The sequence below is a fragment of the Trichoplusia ni genome, chromosome 9 (genome assembly GCF_003590095.1).
Source record: "Trichoplusia ni isolate ovarian cell line Hi5 chromosome 9, tn1, whole genome shotgun sequence".
NCBI lineage: Eukaryota > Metazoa > Arthropoda > Insecta > Lepidoptera > Noctuidae > Trichoplusia > Trichoplusia ni.
This window is the reverse complement of record NC_039486.1, coordinates 12675635-12695333: the sequence shown is the minus strand read 5'-3', so window position 1 is coordinate 12695333 and position 19699 is coordinate 12675635. Positions and strand designations below refer to the sequence as shown.

At 36.2% G+C, this 19699-nt stretch overlaps 2 protein-coding genes across 4 annotated transcripts; one reads left to right on the top strand and one right to left on the bottom strand.

Annotated features, from left to right (window-relative positions):
- Positions 1 to 174: 174 nt before the first annotated feature.
- On the top strand, positions 175 to 5193 carry LOC113497220 (protein YIPF6). The gene is made up of 6 exons (XM_026876662.1): positions 175 to 288; positions 720 to 839; positions 2231 to 2309; positions 2779 to 2950; positions 3811 to 3968; positions 4677 to 5193. Exons 1-6 carry the CDS (start codon positions 262 to 264, stop codon positions 4793 to 4795), a joined length of 675 nt encoding a protein of 224 aa, XP_026732463.1. The 5' UTR covers positions 175 to 261; the 3' UTR covers positions 4796 to 5193.
- LOC113497219 (alpha,alpha-trehalose-phosphate synthase [UDP-forming] 56 kDa subunit) lies at positions 5185 to 18841 on the bottom strand. Of its 3 annotated transcripts, none has more exons than XM_026876658.1 (13): positions 18758 to 18841; positions 16986 to 17792; positions 13803 to 13959; positions 12412 to 12687; positions 12215 to 12332; positions 11682 to 12129; positions 11350 to 11592; positions 10691 to 10885; positions 10252 to 10441; positions 7961 to 8098; positions 7382 to 7568; positions 6862 to 6968; positions 5185 to 6638 (listed from the first exon to the last, which is right to left on the bottom strand). In XM_026876658.1, exons 2-13 carry the CDS (start codon positions 17117 to 17119, stop codon positions 6348 to 6350), a joined length of 2484 nt encoding a protein of 827 aa, XP_026732459.1. In that variant the 5' UTR covers positions 17120 to 17792; positions 18758 to 18841; the 3' UTR covers positions 5185 to 6347. The 3 variants fall into 3 exon arrangements, with proteins under 3 accessions (XP_026732459.1, XP_026732461.1, XP_026732460.1); XM_026876660.1 differs by having other exon boundaries at positions 16986 to 17493; positions 18758 to 18830; XM_026876659.1 differs by lacking the exon at positions 18758 to 18841 and adding an exon at positions 18676 to 18692.
- Positions 18842 to 19699: the final 858 nt, after the last annotated feature.

The window sequence follows — 19699 nt, the reverse complement described above, 5'->3', positions numbered from 1 at the left end:
ATACTAAGTGTAGTTATTTTAATAATGAATGTTATTTACTTATTATTTATTTAAATCCAACCATGTTTTTTATGTTTAGCTTCTAAAACTTTTATGAAATTTCAAATGTCATTGGAATTTCTAAACGCTATCTCAAATAATTTCATGTGGCAATATTAAATTAAAAATGTCAATTATTCTTCAATAGTATTTGATGTGTTGGAGTTTATTTATTTTATTGTTAAAATACTGTGTTAAAAAAGTGCAGAATTAAAATTGATTATGACTTCATTCGACACAAAATATGATGTAAGTTTCTATATGTATCTTTGAAAATGAATAAAACATACGAGTCTTGAAAGAATCTATATAAACATCGGTTCCACCTACAATCAATGCTGAAACACCTTTTTACTACAGAAAATCGTTAATTAGATCATGAAAAATGATATTAACGTGTAATTAGGACATGATATTGAGTTACAACTGCTATGTCAATAGCCTTTAACAATGAGTCATAGGTTTATTCACTGTAATCTATGAGTTCTTAACACCAAGTAATAATTGTGATTGTTTTTTAATTACGGTACCCGAACACGTTTTTCCTATACGCATTGTAATTATAAATTGAGTATTTCATTTTTGTATTAGAAACATATCTTTTACTGGAGGAAACCAGTTTTGTATTTGTTATGTTTTTTATGGCCTAAGAGTTTACTGTGTGATTTATTTTATTTTAGATGTACCCTGCCGGGGATGTTGGTGTTGTTGAGGGAGAGATGAACATACCTACCCGGGGTATGCCATCTGGAGACAGCATGGAATTTAACACACTTGACGAGCCCATTAAAGAAACCTTTGTAAGTATAAAATCAAATTTAAGTACCTATACCTATATATTATGTAAGTTTACACAAATACTACTAATTTCAGTTGAATTAGTCTTAGTAATTGGTAAACTAATTTTACCAGTACCTATGATAGTTTAGATATAAAACAATTTATGTTAACATTATAGTTCTACTGAACCTATGTATGTCTCTGAACTACTCTTAAACGGCTGGACCAATTTGAAGTTTTTTTTTATGTATGAGTTTGGGTGGAGCCTTAAAGAGATATCATTATTATTGGGTTGGGTAGTCTAATTATGTAGGGGTTGTTATACTACTTAAATCCACAAGAAGTATAGCTTTAAAAATAGTTTGTTGGTTTTGGCAAACATTCTGTCTGGCAAAACAATGCAAACAATTGTAAAGACACTGACAACATTTTTCTCAGTCAATTTTTTTTTTTAATTGATATATTTGATTTCACTTTAAAGATATATTTAATTATCATAATTAAATATTAATGATAACAAACTTACAACAGAAGTCTCTTTTTGGTTTAAAATAAATATGCTAGGTATGTATTGGGTTAGAATAAATATAAGCAATAAACAAAATATAGACACTTAACTAGTTATCATTGTAACATAGAGTGGTTTTAAAATCTGTGTGACTCAATGATCATGGAGAAATATGGCCCTAGTGTATGTGTGGGTAGAGAGCAAATTCATTTAAACTGCTTTGCTGATGATAACTATTATTAAAGTGTAAGATTTGTTTGATACAGAATAGTTTGTTATAAGTGCTTGTTGTTGTAACAACTTCGTTCAGACATTAATATGGCTATTTAACAAAGATAGACTCACCTAGTTTCCTATACACATTGTGATCAATTTATTCTTTTAACAAAGCTACTTACCACAATGTCTGGTTAACCATAACACTAAAATCAACTAATAGCTCATAAAGTTTTAACCAGCTTTACTAACTTTGGTATTGATCAGCCATTTTGGAACCTTTGACAATAACAATTAAGTCCATTTTCAGTTTCAGAAAATTTCAAATACATGATTGTTAGCTTTATTATTTAAGATATTGTCATAGTAGTAGCATTAAACCAGTGTTTTTTTTTCTTTTTTGATAAACAACCCTCACTTTAGTTAATCAATCTTTGTTTCACAGGCTATTGACTGGCTACTGACATATATAAACACCCACCCACTCAACAATAACTCATCCTAAAAAGGATACGCAGACAGTATTCACACCACAAAATATTTATTTTGTATTTAATAAACCAGTTCTGTAGTTGCATGAATTTGATGCTGAATTGTTTCAATAGTCAAACTGGCTAGAAAACCTTAAGATTTGGATACTAAGGATGCTGTATCAAATCATTAATACTCATTATTTATAATTTTTAGCTTCGAGATCTGAGAGCAGTGGGAAATAAATTTTACCATGTACTACTCCCTAGAGAGAAGTCTAGTTTGTTAAAAGAATGTGAGTTATTTTTTTATTATTTTGTTTAACTTAGATTACAGTTATGTCCCTATATTAATATTTAATGTTTAGATCTCTATCTTTTATTATCATTGTTCTAATATTAGTGTTTTCCATTAGTTATCAAGACACGTTAATGTTAAATTAGTATTCTTATTTCATAGAATCAGCTTTGCTTTTGTTTGTGTCACCCATGATTTTTCAGTGCTGCATGTTTGACATATAACCTTTTCATAATTGATTTAATTTACTTATTGGCGTATCTTAATGAATTCAAATAGATGAATGTATTGTGTACTAAAAACTCTTCTAGATTAATACCTAAATGTTTTTATTTTTGTATTTAGCAATCTTGTAACAGTTTCAATTATTTTGTGCAAGTGTAAACTGACAACAAGTAAAAAGTGATCAGACTACAGAGACAATAAAATTCAAACAGTCCTTTAAAGATATGTGTTATTGTTTCCAGGGGACTTATGGGGCCCTCTGTTGCTCTGCACCCTGATGGCCACGATCCTGCAGGGTACAGAAGCAGCTGACAACACTAACGACGGCGGCCCCGAGTTCGCTGAAGTCTTCGTACTAGTCTGGATAGGGGCCGCTGTTGTCACAATTAACTCCAAACTCTTGGGAGGCAATATGTAAGTAATAACTTTATAGTACTCATTCGTAATGATAAATATCATAAGACTTGCAATTTATTGTGTGTCTGTGTAGCTCTGGTATCAAATCTGATGTATCATCAGCAGCTATTGAGCCTTTATTTAACACTAGCTATTACGATCGGCTTCCCCCGCTACAAGTGAAAATGATCCCACGGGTACATAAAATCGGATTAGAAACAATCCTAACTGTTAATCCATATTATTGTCCGTACTATTTATTTTCACACATTTTAATAGTCACGATTTTAGATTGAAAATGTTTTACACACTTTCTTTGTTTAATTATAGCTATGAATGATGTTGTAAAATAAAGTTTTATTGTGCTTAGCGTATTGGATAACAGCGTTTTGTAAACAAGGTATTGAATTCTGTGTGCTAAAGTAAGAAATAACGGCAAAATAAGTATTTTGTAAAATAAAATTAGTTCGTGCAATCATTGATACTAATTTGTAAGAACAGTACAGATAACGTTTTTTAACTCAAAGATAAGCTAGTAAAACTATTATACCCGGTTACTAATATATGACTGTAGTAAGGATTCAAGATTGAGTTATTTTGACAACCTCCGTGGTCGAGTGGCGTACGCACCGGTTTCAAGGTGTCGCTAGTTCTGAGTTCCCGGGTTCGAACCCCGGTCGGGTCTGGGTGTTTGTGGTGCCTTCGTTGTATTTGAATTCCATAACACAAGTGCTTTAGCTACTTACTTTGGGTTCAGAACAATGATTGTGATGTTGTCCGCATTATTATATTTTTACATATTTATATTTAAAAAAATACCCATACAAAGTATCTTCACGTTGATTGAAATTAAAACGTATGTTCTAATTTGTCCCCAGATCGTTCTTCCAGTCGGTGTGCGTGCTGGGCTACTGCATGTTCCCGGTGGCGCTGTCGCTGGTCTTGTGTCGCATCATACTGTTCACCACACAGACCACCTTCCTGTTCTTCTTGAGGCTCGTCATATCCATGGTCGGATTCATGTGGGCCACTTTTGGTGAGAAAGTTTAATTTATCGGATTCTCTTGCTTTACAAACGTCTCCTACAGTCAGGAATTTATCTAAATGTCGCGGGATTTAAACAAAAAAAATATATAATTTTCATGTTTAAAAATAAATATTAATAATTTGGCATCATAATGGGCCCATGTGTTACGATATTTTTACCATTAATGATACAGGTCTTTTGTGACGAATTGGTGATCAAAAAGTATCCTTAGTATTATTAGTATTTTATTCTTAATTTGTTGTAGAATTAGTTAACTCATATCTGATCTTTTCTTAGCCAAGAACCAATGTTTAATGTAATGTGGCAGAGCTATATTATAGTCTACATTATAATTTTAATGATAAAGCCTACATTGTTACGCAAATATCTAACAATACATAAACATAACGCTGTTTTATGTACCGACATCCTATTGTCAACGACGCGGCGACGGAGCGTCATAGAGTTAAATGTAACGCAATTTGTTTGATCAAATACATCTGCTCGTAAACCCATAGCTTTTCATAAAACTATAACAAATATTTGATATTTTAACAATAGATATTTTTTTTCGTTTTTTTTATTACTACACTTGACAAACATTCGTAAATCACACAAATGCTTCTCTTACGCGGAGACCTCGCTCCGTCCATTCAATGGATATAGTCCAAAAGTACTAAATATTCTAGTGTATAATATATGTGTCTTTTTCCGCAGCCGCTACAAAGTTCCTAGGCGACAGCCAGCCGGACGGCAAGAAGGCATTAGCCGTGTACCCCATCTGCCTGTTCTACTTCATCCTGTCGTGGCTCGTCGTGTCGCACAGCAACGTGTAAGCGGCGCCCGCAGCGCCCTCTGTGACTACTGACTGCTAGTGTAATTGTGAATATGTTGATAAGTGCATCACTTCCACTAACTAATCAATCTGTCTGTGCCAATACAATCAGGACAAAGGCATAAATAGTCAAGTGTTGTTATTGCACAATTTATTTGAGTTTCTTTAGTATTCGTTTTAGGTTTAGTCACTTTGTACTTCTTGTATTGACACAGGGTTTATGTATTTATTGAAACTGATTGTGACGTCATCGATGTTCGGTTTTTGATACACTTACTTGTATGGTATATGGCACAATGTAAACATTCCAGTTTTAGCCTCCTCGACGTGAGTTATTCTTAACTAAGATTGTAGATGACATTTTTGTATATATTATCAATTAAAAAACTATTTTCCGTCTCATGTAAGTTTTATTGGAATTCTTAAAAAACATCAATATGTATATAAAAATACACGGGTTATAGAAATTCGAGACGTTTCAGTACATGTTGATTCTACTACACTTCTAGACTAGTACAATATTTTTATCAATTATTATGTAAAGATCACATTATTTACAATATTAGCACTGATTATAAAGTCGGTATATTTAGTGAGTTCACATGACATTTAACATAGATTATAATATAGTCAAGGAAATAAAAGGCGTAGAAAGGTACACTGATCTCCACAGATATGCGTTATTACGGAATATGACATTCACAAGAAGATGTTTTGTCCCACTATTACATAGTCAAAAGTTTTACACATGCAAAACGATCACTACAAAGGTGCGACCATAGAGTTGTGCACAAATCTCGTTATAATTTACGTTTAAATATTTTACCTTACAAGCGAATTATCACTAATCTATCACATAAATAAGTTGTAACCACTACATGACATGCAATGTTGCGCTGCACGACGAATATCTACACGAGGCGTAAAGTAATTAGTTATGAAAGGGTGCCCAGTATATGTGGAGCCCTCGCACTACGACAGTTTCATGTAATGACAGGTCTTTGGAAAATATAATTTAGACAAATAATTTATAAATACTATTCAGTCAATTTCACTATATTTAGATCTGTATATTTACCTGAATGAAGAAATTTGGTAGACACTGCTTTAGAAACATGAAGCGAATTTAATTTCTACGTTTTTAAAGCATCAGGAACGATTAGTTTTAAATACTGGCTACTTACTAGATGGATGTTTATAAGTTGAAAAGTGAGATTCATATCTCATGTCTCACATAAATATGAATAAGAACCATAAATTTAAATATAGATAGGGCAAGTAGGTCCTATAGAACAAATTTTAAGAACCCTAACTTACTACAAAAGTGGAAATGATAAATAGAATAAAAGCCTCAGCTTGCTTTAGCACATTAAAATATCAGATAGGAACCATTGAACTATGTTGCCTTAGAATCTCATCTCAAAATCGACCAATCACCATAGTGCTGCATCAGCGCTTATGACTGGTCAAATCATAGTCATAGAATACGATAGTAGCATAGAATCCAATGGTTCATATAACAGGATGGAGTGAAAGAAGTGGCAGGAATGAGTTTAGCTGGAGTCGGAGCCGCTGGAGAGCTTGTCGGGAGTGCGCGGCGGCGTGTGGCGCGGCGACGTGCGCGGCGGCAGCTGGTACGACATGTGCATCTGGATGGTGTCGCGCGCCTTGCGGGCCGACTTGTACGTCAGCGAGTTGGCGCGGGGCTTGCGCCGCGAGAAGTGACGCTCCACCCACTTCAGCATCGCCAGCACCGAGTCCGTGGACGACAGGCGACGCTCCGCGGACGTCTTCGTGATGTGGGACGACGCGATGCGGAATGTTGCTGCCATACCTTTCAGTGCCTGCGGAATTCAATACAAGTTTAGTAAAGGTAAGTAGAGGAAAAAGTAAGTAAATCCGGCAATTAAGTCACGAAGACGAGTTAGTGACAGCTGGTGATTATACGGTTTTAGTCGCAAATTTTTAAACGGACTACCCGTTCAAAAGCCTGCGTCTCAAAGTTGTTTTTTGGAGAGTCGGTAGGAGGTGCTATTAGGTCATTCAATTGAAATTAGTGCTCTTTACCAGCATAGCGTCTTCATCAGTAACGTCGTCACCCGCGTAGATAATCCTAATCCTTTCACTCCAGTCCAAGCCAAAAGCAGTCCTCAGGATGTAAATGGATGCACGACCTGTAAACCAAGGTACAGAACATTAGCTACGCAATTCACGTCAATTTGGTAAAAAGTCATAGAATTTTGTAAGCGAATGAATTCACCAGTAGTAAATTTATCTATTCATATTTTTCTATCTTCACGCTAATCCATCAGGCTCTCACACTTACAAAATGGACGACTTCATATTATACTAAACCGACCATCTTTTAACACTTCTGCTGCTCATCTCTAAATTACCCTAAACAGGAAAGACATATTTCTTCTTTCAGCAGTGCACTGAGAAATCCATTAACTATTCTCGAAATCATCCAAAAACGAGCGGGTTGGGTCTCTATGTCTTGATGTACTTTCAGTAGTGAATAGAAAATTGTCATTAGGTGGTATTCTGCTTCTGTCTCCTAACGTAGTGTAGTGTCGTGTGTAGCTACCCTTGTCCCACTGCACGGGCGGGCGGGCCTCGAGCGCGCAGTGCGCGGGCGCGGGCGTGAAGCCGGCCGCCGTGATGAGCTTGCGCGCCTGCTCCGCCAGCGCCGCGCGCTTGGCCACCGGCGTCTCGCGGTAGTGGAACGTCAGCAGGGCGCCCTTATTCTCTACCCACGCGCCGTCTTTGCACACCTAGTAAGAAATTATAAGTGGTGATCAATTTTGAGAAACGCCAGAGTATTACCACCACATCGCATAATCAAGTAAACTTTTTGCGGGTTTAGAGGGGAGATGTCGCTTTATGCCTCATATTGCATCGTAACGTTTCCAAAACCATAATTTAGAGGCAGAAAGTCTAAAGTTTGTGATTTGGAAATCAGAAGGCAAGGAATGATGAAGGTGAGCCTGTTGTCACGTTCCTGAACTAGCTGAATGCTGGAATAAATGGTTTCCAAAATCTTCAGGTTGATGGTTTGTCGAACCATATTCAGAAGGAAAGTAAATCTAAATATAGATGAGCAACTCAAGTGAAGGGAAGAAAGATGCGTAGTGAAATTATGCCACTTAAAAATGTTTGTCCTTACCTGTTCCTGTAGTGCCTTCAGCAAGTCGACGACCTTATCCTGCAGTTCCATGGGCATGGGGTGAACGAACTTGCTGCCATCAGGGTGCAGGATCTCCAGACCGTGGTTACCGGCGTACGTGATGCCTTCGATTCCCACCTGAGAAAAGCGACAAGTAAGTATGACATTTTTAAATATTGATGATGATTGATAAAAAAAGATATGTATTATCACTATATACTTCACGACATAAATAAAATATAGCTTGTAACGTAAAAATTAAGGCTGACGGCGTGTTTTAGTTTAACGTAGCAAATTATAATGTCCCAAAAAAAGTAACAAAAAATTTAAAATTTTTTTTTTCTATTTTGTCTGAGTCCCTATAGCTACAACATACAATTCCAAGAATTGCCATGAACTGTTGACGAAGGACAAGAATCTATGTAAATAATTGAGGTACCTAGCTCAGATCCAGCCACGTTTTATGCATTATTTATTATACATGAACCTTACATAATACCAATTAGTTTGTTATTTAAATTAACATAGGTAAATGAATGACTGCCAATGCTTTATGGAGCTCATTGTTTACTAGAATAACTACGCAGAAATCCTCGTATTACCAGACCAAATGTATTAAAAACTGCACTTCAATACAGCTAAGAAGGATGTTCTCATTCGATAGGTCCATATTCTTTTGTTTTGAATTTAAAACACGAAGAAGTACGTGCAGGTAGGTGTGTGGGTGAGGAAAATAGCATCAAAACGCATAACCATTATATTTGTTCGTATTCAAAAAATGTATCTATCTGTTTATGTTGAGATTCAACAATGACTGATAAGGTAAACCGTTGTACAATTGCGCACGCTTACGATGTGAGCATATACTCGTACTTACTTAGGGTAAGCAAACACAATAATATCTATGACCTCTGTTTATCATTTCTATTTACTCATTTTCTCTTGAGTAACACATTTAATCTCGTTCAAATGTGCTTATTACTATAAATACCAGCTCATTCCTAATATAGTCGTAACTATGCACATTTAGAATTCCACGATATTATCAACGGTTCGAAAAACATGGCCGCGTCTGCTACGCAAACATTACGTAATAATAATACAAATGACACATAAGTACCTAGTGGGTACATAACCCGGTTGTTATAATATTATCAAGGGTGCTAGCTGGGCTACGTCAACCAATGTATATATTTTTTGTTTTAAACAATGATAACAGCTGTTAAAGTTCATGTGATAGCGGAAACCTTGTTATTTATTTGCAGAGGATACTTAGTCGCAGAATGTGTTCTTGCACTTATTAGTGCATACTACATATGTAGCACTAGCTGGTAAATTGAATACGAATTTGTCGTCATTTTATAAACTGATTCATAGAAAATAGTATCGGGGGTCTACCAATATCGCCCAACAAGCAAATGACCGTACTACCTTGGTTTTCATTAACGACTAGAACCAACATAGCTACTCCAAAAAGTGGTGGTAGGCTTTATGAACATCACTTAGATACAAGTGAAAAGTACCTACGATTGAAAAAAATGGCTCCTCGTCTAGCAGAGAAAATTACAATTATATACACCTGGATCTACCTTCCTATAATAAGATTATCATGATTGTGGGAGCGCGACAGCGCAATACACGACATAGAGTGACGTCTCTTTCACACCCGCAGTAATTTTACTTTAAAACGTGGCACTGCGCCCCCCAGATTTCTATAGAGATAAAAAAATAATTGGTTCATTAAATTCCCACTTATCTCCGATCACGAGTTCGAAACAGCTTCACGTATGACGAAATAAAGGCGATTCCGACATGATGCCTATTAAGATCGCGATAATTATCTACAATCAGGGGCATTAACGGTAAACGGGTCATCAGATCAAAGTTAAAGTAAATAAATATTTAAAGAGTTATCGAATTAAGCGCATATTTTTGTCGTAAATATTTAAGAGTCTGCCAGTCATCATAACATTCACGTATTTTTTTGCTGCGATCTGATAACCTTAAGATATTTGAACAGGATCTGATTGAGTTATTGTTTTAGATTGTAGAAAAATATACCTAAGTAAATATCAATTCAAGTAATCTCCTTTGAGTTTTAGCTTTTGTAACCCTTGCTATTCAGTTGTCTATTTGTTTATGACAAAATTTGTCTTCACTACTCTAGCCCTCATTTTTACTATTTAAACTACTTTGGATGAAATGAGATGACAAATTTTCGGGACCTCTTGTTTCCTTATAACTAACTGTTAACTATAATTTTATTCCGGGTAAAATTAACAGGTACTCACCATATTCTTAACATTGTTGACATTTCTGCCGGAGATGATAGCAATATAAACATCGGACATGTTGGAGAGCCTCTGCAGCGTGTGCTTGGTCTCCAGCGGCAGCGTGGCGAGGTCGGGGTGAGGAGCGATGGGGGCCAGGGTCCCGTCGTAGTCCAGGAGTAGGGCCAACTTCTGGGTGTAGCCGATGTACCTGGAGAGATATATTATGGGTTAGAGAAATAACATAGTCACGGCAGTAGCTTGTTGCCCTCGATGACCGTCTCGGTTCTGGGCAGCCCACGTCTTCTTTAAATCGTTGGTTCAGCATAGTGGAGTAAAGGACAAAAGAAACATAGTGCTATCAATAATTACAGTCATTTCCTAAATTCGAGCAAGACTATTTTCAGTCATTTAAAGCATTCTTGTATTGGATGGGATTGGATTGGAGCAATAAACTTACTTCGAAAGATATTCATCGAAGTCATCAATGGTGACGGGCTGCATGGACGTAGCTCCGATATCATCGGCCTCTTCCTCTAAAGAGTCCATCGCTTTCAAGAATGCCTTCATCCAGCTGTCAACATCATTCAGCTGCTCACGTCGTCTCAAGTGGTTCATACGCACTATACGCTCGTCCTCCGGCATTATCAAAGCCCTGGAATTTATGAAAAATTATCTCCTATTATTTTGTTAGCTCATCAAATATTTCTCAACAATATCTTCGCTTAGTTCAAGTTGTTGTAACAAACGAAGCTCAAAACATCATTGTTTGCCAGCGTCATTTCGAAATCTCTTTAATGACCACCAGCAACGATAACCAATGTAAAAAATGTCTCGATAAATAACTTGTACTTCTGGCGTCATATCAAATCATAGCGCAACTGTAGTTCCAATTGACGTCATAAAGCTTGACCACAGTTCAAAGATAACAAGTAAAATTAGCTGTAGGCCAATACATACATGTAATAAACGAGCAGAAATAAGTACCTAAGTGGTAACGGCCTGTCAATGTCTTCTGAAGGGAAGCCTGGTCAAAGAGGTCAGTGACCGTGGCTTTATCACGAAATTAAGATAAATTAGACTCCTATACATACAATAGGACTGTTACATGTATCATACCTGTGAATAACTTCAGCAGCATCGTCCAGTTCGTAAGGATTGCAGATGAGAGCCTCGTGCATCATTTCTCCAGCACCAGCAAAGGGTGACACTATGAGAACCCCTGGAGTTTTGTTGATTTGACAAGCTACGAACTCCTTAGCGACCAGGTTCATGCCGTCTCGCAGAGGTGTGACCAGAGCGACGGCTGCGTCGCGGTAGAACGCTGCTAGCTCATCTTGACCAACGCATCCGTAGATGTACCTGATCCATGAAAATGATCAATTACTATTACTATTTAAGTAACCATAAGTTTAAAATTTGATAAATTTGTAACATTTGTGGAGGCTTACCTAATTGGTGACCAGTTGGGTGTAGTGAATCTTCCATTGATCCTTCCCACAAGCTGATCCATCTCCTCCTTCAAGTCTTGATACTCCTTGACATCCGTCCGCGACGGCACTGAGATCTGCAGTAACACCACCTTCTCTATGTGTTCCGGGTACTTCTCCAGTAGCCTCTCGAAAGCTTTTAGTCTATGCACTAATCCTTTGGTATAATCCAGTCTATCAACTCCTAATATTATTTGCTGGCTTGTAGAGAGCACTGGTTTCGCGTTTTGTGCCAGCTGCACGAATCTGTCGAAGGGGACTCCAATAGGCAGCGGTCGCACACAGATGGTGCGTCCTCCCAACTCAACGAGAAGATTCTTTCTGTCCACTCGACAACCCAAGTTTCTTTGGCAACAATCTATGAAGTTCAGGCAATAGTCCGTTATGTGGAATCCAACCATGTCACAACCTGGAAACACGATAGATGCAACAGTTTAGTTTCAGAATTTCATCAAATCTAACTTTATTTACATTTTCGATTAAATAAGACTTACCAAGAATACCCTGCAACAACTCGTCTGACCAGGGGAACAATCTGAATATATCCCATGGCGGGAACGGAATGTGCAGGAAGAACGCTAGCTTACATTTTATGTCATCTTCTTCAACACGCTGAAAAAGAAACACTCACTTAGTAAAGTTTCGATGTAGTCGGCTATAATTGTTAGAGATAAGATTTTGTATTACAAACCTGTCTAATCCAGTTAGCAGCTAACATAAGATGATAATCATGGACCCATACAATGGGTGGGGAGCTTCCATTCTTTCCCTTTTGTTGTTTCAGGAGATGTAGAGCCCTCACTGTTTTCTCGGCGAATTCCTCGTTAATCTTGATGTACGCCTTCCAGTGATCAGCGATGAACGTAGCTCGGTCTGGCATTGAGTGGAAGAGTGGCCAGAAGGTACCGTTGCAGCATCCATTGTAGTAGCTGTCGAAGAGCTTTGGTTCTGCGTGGATTGGTACTATCTGCAATGGGGAAATGTTCTTTGATTGTTTGCTTATAAATATTTAACGATGTCTACAATATTTCATAGTGACGTTAACAAAAGATTCCGCTATCATTTATTTATTTGTTTTGCAGTAAGCCTTTTATGCATTATTTACTTTGCTCGATCAATATTGAATGTATTTTAATATTGTCACGTTCATCTGTTATCATCATGAGTTATCACTTATCTGATTCGTTATAATTAGCAAATGTTCAGTTGGAAAATAACGATGTTTATACTTCCTGAAACATTCTTTTGATGAGAAAACCTTTGATCTCTGTATTTAACACAATTTTCCTCTTAGTTCATTTCCTAATATATGGTTAGTAAAACGATTTTATGAATTTCCTTTTGACCTTTCTTTTTTACGTCTGAAACTATTCGCGAATGTTGTAGTGACATAGGATTTTCGGATTTGAACCTTTTTGACAGGATGCTTTCAAAAAGGACCCATCATAAAGTAAGCGAAGCATGTTGGAAAAAACTGAACCAATTCAATCATGTTCAGTGAAAACAGGAATAAACTACATCATCTCTGGAATTTTCGTACGATATTTCGACGAAATTCGATTTAAAGTGTTCGGCATGCCTACTGTTTGCACACCACTTAGAACATCCAGTGTTAATGTTTGCAAGGCCGAACCGATTTAGTTTGTATAAACAAAATATCAATTTAAATAATGCACTTTACGTTAAGAAGTGTAATACTAATAGCAGTTCGTTTACATCCCAAATAGGTCCCTCGAGGTATCGCTTTATTACGACTACGAGTAGGTAAATTAACGTCAACACCCATTATTTCTTAACGATGGACTGTAACCTATTTTATTACTACTTTTATTGTCATTTAGTCTTCAAATTATTTATGTTCTAGGTAAAATGGGAATCTTTTCCATTGGGAAATATTAATTATTTGTCCTTAACTTTATACGAATACTTAGGAGCTGTTTTGCTTCTTAATCTAAATGCTAACTATGAGTCTATTTTCCAAGACTCTTGTGAGAATTCCTGCCATTTCTGTCACATTAGCGAAGGCGCCTATATTCGCTCCTCCTTCCATCCCTCTCTTGCTAGTTTAGTGGAATATCGTACCTTCTCCGAGAGCAGTCCGGCTGTAGGGGTCTTGTCCTTGGGGTCTGACTCCGGGATCTTCTCATTGGGGTCCTCCAGATGGATACCGGGCCATCCCACCCAGATGCCGGCGCCACGGATCACCACTGGCGCTACAGCTGTTACTAAACCACCGGCACTGTGGACAATAAAGAAAATGGGTAAGGTAGTGCAGGAAAATAACCGAAAAAATATGTGGAAAGATTATGTTGATGTGCGAACGTTACGTTCCTCCAAACCTAATTAAAAGAAAGTATCTGTAAGAAAATAAAACCTACTATGCTAATTTAACAAGCCAGTAGTTACATTTCAGGCAATACAAGTTTTGCAAACAAATCTCCCCTTGAATCAGCGCACAGCGAACCGTGCGGACCAATAAAGACAATCAGTTATATCCTACAACTGTACAGACACGTGCGTGTATCTAATGCTTAACAAAGAATAACATCACGTTTACCAGAGCGAGAAGCCGAGATGCCCCCATGATATTGTTGAACCTATTCAGGCGGCCGCCAAAATGCTTCGCTATCAGTGTTGTTGTTATTGTGCCTTATCTAGTTTAATTAACTTATGAAGTAACCCGTTTGATTAAAGAATATTTTTTTGTGCTATCGTTTGTTATTACATAACACTCATATAAGTCTATTTGCAAGGCTTTGTAAATGCTAAGTTATTATATTCTGTAGCGTAATTTACCTTGCAGTTTTTCTCAAATACGTTTCAAATGCTTCTAAAAAATTGTAAGTGCAATTCTAAATTTTAGCTGATTATAAAGAAGTGCGGTGTGGCCCTTAGTTTAAAAGTCGAATATGTTTTTTTAAATAAGAAATTTCTATGCAGTTTAATCTTTGCGTAAAGTTAATGATTATAAAAAATCTCTAGATAAACATGTGATCAACAAAAACAAACAACACATGATTTGTAATAGTGAATTCTTTCTTCTTATGAAACTGACGAAACAGAAGTTGAAACATCGTTATAATATAAAAAGTAGAAAATAAGTTTCTTGGATAATCACACACGAGTAAGTGAAACAGGGTGCAATGTTCTCCTAGTAGGTTGAGTGCACGTATCAAGGACTGTAAGCTGGTTTTTAAACTCTTTTTAACTTAAACTCGGCCATCGCATCTGCAAATACGGCAGCTAAAATGTTGGTGTTAAATACGTAGCATATACAAGTCCTAACTAAGTCGTGCTTATTGAAAACTGTACTGTACTGTCTGTGCTTTAGTTAAGTTATACAATATTTCCTTTAGGCATTTTTGGAATAAAAAACAGGGCAGAAGTGTTTGTTTACAATAAATAAATATTTAACTGTTCTAAAAGGCAGTGTCTTTCTTTTCAGGCTCTTGCAAAAATTATCACCGCCTCTTGACACAATGATTAAAAAAAAACTTATTTTGTAATTCGAATTTTTTTAATCAGAAGTCTGTTTATGTCCGTATTACGTTATTTTTCATGTCTAGGAATCTTGGTATTTAGGTTATCATTTCCCATTTCGTTCTAATTTTAGCGTTGTCTCGTGCTTAATTATTACTATCTGGAGACCTAAATATACTATCTCATTATTCCAATTATAAACTATTTACTCTCGCATTTATCCTTACATGTAGCTAACCTTATACGAAGCTTTATATAGGTCAGGCTATAAAAGAAAGAGACAAAAAATCGTTTTATAGCTGCGTAATCTTAAATTAAATTTTATAGATTATTTAAATATGATTTTTATTTATTGTAATTTGAATAAATTTAATGAAACAGTCGTTTCTTATCAAAGTGAGTTATTGTCAAAATAAAGGTCACATTGCTATTTATTTATTAAATGTAGGTATATCGCATTTACTTGGACTACTTTATTGATACATAATATTTATTGTATCATTGAACAGTTTTCCTTATTGATATAGTTCTTATATTTATAGTAAACTATTTGAGTGATATGTTGTTGATTATGTACATACATAAAAATAGATTTATATCCCAACGAATTGTTTCAAAAGCTTGATCAGTTAATAGGTTTGTTTTTGCTGGAGATCTGAGGATTTCAATCTTTTCGTCTTTATAAGACGTTTTTCTTCAACTGGTCCAGTTTATCACACAACAAAAAGTTGCGTATAATTTTTGCTTAAAGATAAAAAAATGTCTCAAAAGAAAATATTTTCTGGCAATTACGTGTAACATAAATGCAAAACTAAGATATAAATAATAAATATGTTCCAAATTATGCTGTAATTAGGTTATACTATTTCTAATGACAGTCGTTATCTAACGAAGCAATGCCCACTAATGTTTATTTTGAATTTCTTTTATCATTACACTAGATTGATATCAAAATACCAGCCGGTTACTATGCCAAAGCTGGTGCAAAGAGGTTATTATTTCAAGGAGTTTAGTTGCAAAAATAAATCACAAAACATTATTTCACCATCGCAGCTCGGTCGCTATGAATCAATTAACTAGTGCCTGAATGACCTTGCATCTACATTCAAGTCCAAGGTTTAGTATTTTATACAATTCCGATCTCAATATAATCTAAGTACCTGTACACATAATACAAACAAACGATTACCTATAACACGACCATCATAAAAGATTTACTGCATCATTAGGTGTCCAACATTGAGATACGTCTTTTCTATTAAGTCGCACTTTTCGTGTTTAGCAATGTTATTAGTTATAGTTAACAATAACACTTGGCTAAAAAAATAATCCTTGAGTATACGCATAAGATCACACAAACAATATAAACATTTTAGAGCCACATTATTTTCAATGTAATAGTAGGGTATTTTTAGAGAATAATCAATATTTTTGCATCTGATAACGCATGGCTATGTAAATATATCTATCGGGCACCGTAGAAACTTCCCGATTCAACATAATAGAGTCCGAAACGCCCCGGTTTTTCTAGAAACCACTACACTCGCTATTTAGGAAATTAAAGTCAACATTCCGTTGATATTTTGTAGATCACACACACAACACTTAAAATGTTCTAAAATGAGTATTACTGCATTTTGTGTAAATAACAGTACCGGTAAAAACACAATTGCCACGATTTTATACTGCGCTCGGCCTGAATATTCCTGTTATTTATCAATGACAATCGCGACTTACACGGGGTCACAGTGCGAGGATTCGTTTTAATAATAAATGTTACGGTACCTGGCCTTCCTCTCCAAATCGCCGGTTTTCTCATTTCTCTTCAATATAAAAGGCAGCCGGTTCGAAACAACAATCATGCTGCCTTTACTGTTGCACGCAGTTCGACTGGCACTAGAGCTGTCCGTTCCACTCATGTTTTGCTTTCTTTGCGAACGTTACTGTACACGGCCAATCACAACGTCGACTGCACGCATGCGCGGCCCCAAACGGAGGGATTTTTAAGCAATGTTTATAATCGACACTTAATTAATATTATTCTTGTCATCGCAAGTAATCGGTACGTATGATATTCTCGCGCTGTTGTTCTGAATGTCTAAATTGACATCATCGACGGAGATCGAAGACGTACTGTTTCTTTTGTGTGCGTCGGGTGCCTTTATAGACTATAAGAGACGCGTCGCAGAAGGGCGAAGTTCTTGCTTGCGTCTGTGCGTCGGAGGTCCGAGTGTCGTCGTAAGGGTTATCACGCTACACTGACCCCTGGAGAATTGTCTCGCATCTTATCCGACTGAAATTGCGAATTCGGTATTTGTAATCAATATAGGCAGCCTATCGCAGCCCACTGCTGGACACAGGCCTCTCCCAGGTCACGCTGGACTGGCTGCTCCACTTTTAACTAATCTCACTTATAACTTTCAGATTAGCAATAGTTCTGTATATACGGTGGTCACATCTAAGGTCCTGGTTTTCACAGGGATTTCACAACGTTTCTTTAACGAATGCTGTATCGTGCACTTTCTTTGTAGCCAGTAGTTAAACGATTTTATTTTCATGTTACTTACACTTCTTTGTTGCAAATATCAAATTCTGCAAAAATACATAAAACTTTTTCTTAAAATAAAATTGGATAACAAGCCTATTTTTGCCAAAATCTCTAAATAAGAAACCCATGCTACCAGCTGTAAATTAAGTGCATTTTAATTAATTGCATGCTATGCTAGGCTAGACTTAAGAACTCCAAAGGATCTTAATTACAATTTTTTATTTATAACTCTTTTTCGAAGCAGTATTCCAGTGTATAATTGTATAGTCCTACGCTTCTTTTACTGTGTAATTGATGGTGTAATTTGTATTTATTGTCAACCAACTGAGCATCAGGCTTCCAAGACTGCGTTCAATATACTTTATCATGCACATTATAATTATTATGACTGAATGTGCTGAGAGGCCAATGCCTACTATTAGCAAGGCTGCAAGTTATCGTTGAGTCCACGTTACTAAGCTGTAGGCATCCGTTTTCTTTAATATGAAACTAACATTGTAAAGATGAAAGTTTTTGAGAGAGTATGATCTATTCAGTAAGAATTTAGAGGTTTATACAAATAGGTTATTATTATTCACAGCAAATAATTGGCAAAATTTTAATTTATTTTGAATCAAGACAAAAAAAAAATCGAATAATATTTAGCTTTCAAAGTGTCATTCATGCATTTTCAGCAAGGCCCTTAATTAGGGCATGCGTTTTAAGATTGGTTGATTTCGGGTTATTTTGGGAATTCCAATTCTGTAGAAATTGACACAAACTGATATAGATAGAACAATTTGTGGCGGACGAAATGCTATTCGTAAGTTACTTCTACTAGGAGTAGTAAATTGGCGACTTTTCCCCGATCTAAGCCATGTGTGTGAAGTGAATTAACAAAGATTGAACAGCAGAGATGGGACAATACGTCCATGAACGCATGCTCACCGTTCTAACGTTTAAATTATTCTTACTGGGCCTTGAAACGTACTCACATACATACAACTTAAGTAAACACAGAGTTACTTACTGATTACTGTATATTTATATTACAAACATATTTAGGTTATGTCAAAATGTAGTAAAAAACAACATGATTATCTATGACACAACAACAAATCGGCCTAGAAATGCACAGAATTCAATTATCGAACGTTCTATTTTCTTTTTCAACAGCTGATGTTAAAGCACGGGCGTGACATAAAAATCCCGTTTTTAAAACAAGGTTTTATTTCGGTTTGTTTTTCCGTGTTTTCATGACATGGTGAGGTGGTGTGGCGATTGCGTGTAGCGTGCGTGGTGCCCATGCGATAGTCGCGTGCGGCGCTGAATCCCGTGCATGGACTGAACACGGGCTTGTGACGAACGAATGAATGAATGAGTGTACCGTGGTGTGGTGCCCGCTACGAGTATGTTCTCGGCATGCATTTGTTTTTGTGACGCATCTCCGTGATGCCCGTGTTTAGGAAGTATGACGTGTTCGGAATACGTAGGTAATACTGTATCGGTAACAGTTACATAGCTCACTGGAGGACAGAACTGTTTTCGATCGTAAAGTTCTTTGTATGGGAATACATTTTATTTATTTTGTATTTTTTTTTATATCACTTCATTCGCTAAAATTTAGGATGAGGACATATTGGCAAATTATTGTTTTTCCTTGATTTTTTTTTTAAATAAGTAGAATTCTACTCAACAATATTAAATATCTATAAAGGCATAGCAAATTAGTTTAATGAAGTTAATAATTATAGTTCTGAGCTCACTTAGCCACGTGTCGTTAGCCACAATGGCTAAATGACCGCTATCAACAATTAGTCGGGGCCTGTCCGGTAAACTACACAGTTTAGATGATTCGACGATCGATAATCAACGAAACTGTTAGGAGATTTAGATAACATTAATTTGGACAGTTTCGTTAGGGATAAATAAAAATACACTAATTTTCTTATTTACTAATTAATAATCTAGT

What these genes read in the sequence shown, in the direction of transcription:
- LOC113497219 (XM_026876658.1), bottom strand. Translation starts at nt 17,119, where the DNA reads ATGAGTGGAACGGACAGCTCTAGTGCCAGTCGAACTGCGTGCAACAGT. An exon ending in CCCAACTGGTCACCAATTAG is followed by an intron (nt 11,593 to 11,681) that starts GTAAGCCTCCAC and finishes TTCATGGATCAG; the next exon opens with GTACATCTACGGATGCGTTG. An exon ending in CTGATGAAGACGCTATGCTG is followed by an intron (nt 6,639 to 6,861) that starts GTAAAGAGCACT and finishes TGAATTCCGCAG; the next exon opens with GCACTGAAAGGTATGGCAGC.
- LOC113497220 (XM_026876662.1), top strand. Translation starts at nt 262, where the DNA reads ATGACTTCATTCGACACAAAATATGAT. An exon ending in AGCCCATTAAAGAAACCTTT is followed by an intron (nt 840 to 2,230) that starts GTAAGTATAAAA and finishes TATAATTTTTAG; the next exon opens with CTTCGAGATCTGAGAGCAGT. An exon ending in GTCTAGTTTGTTAAAAGAAT is followed by an intron (nt 2,310 to 2,778) that starts GTGAGTTATTTT and finishes TATTGTTTCCAG; the next exon opens with GGGACTTATGGGGCCCTCTG.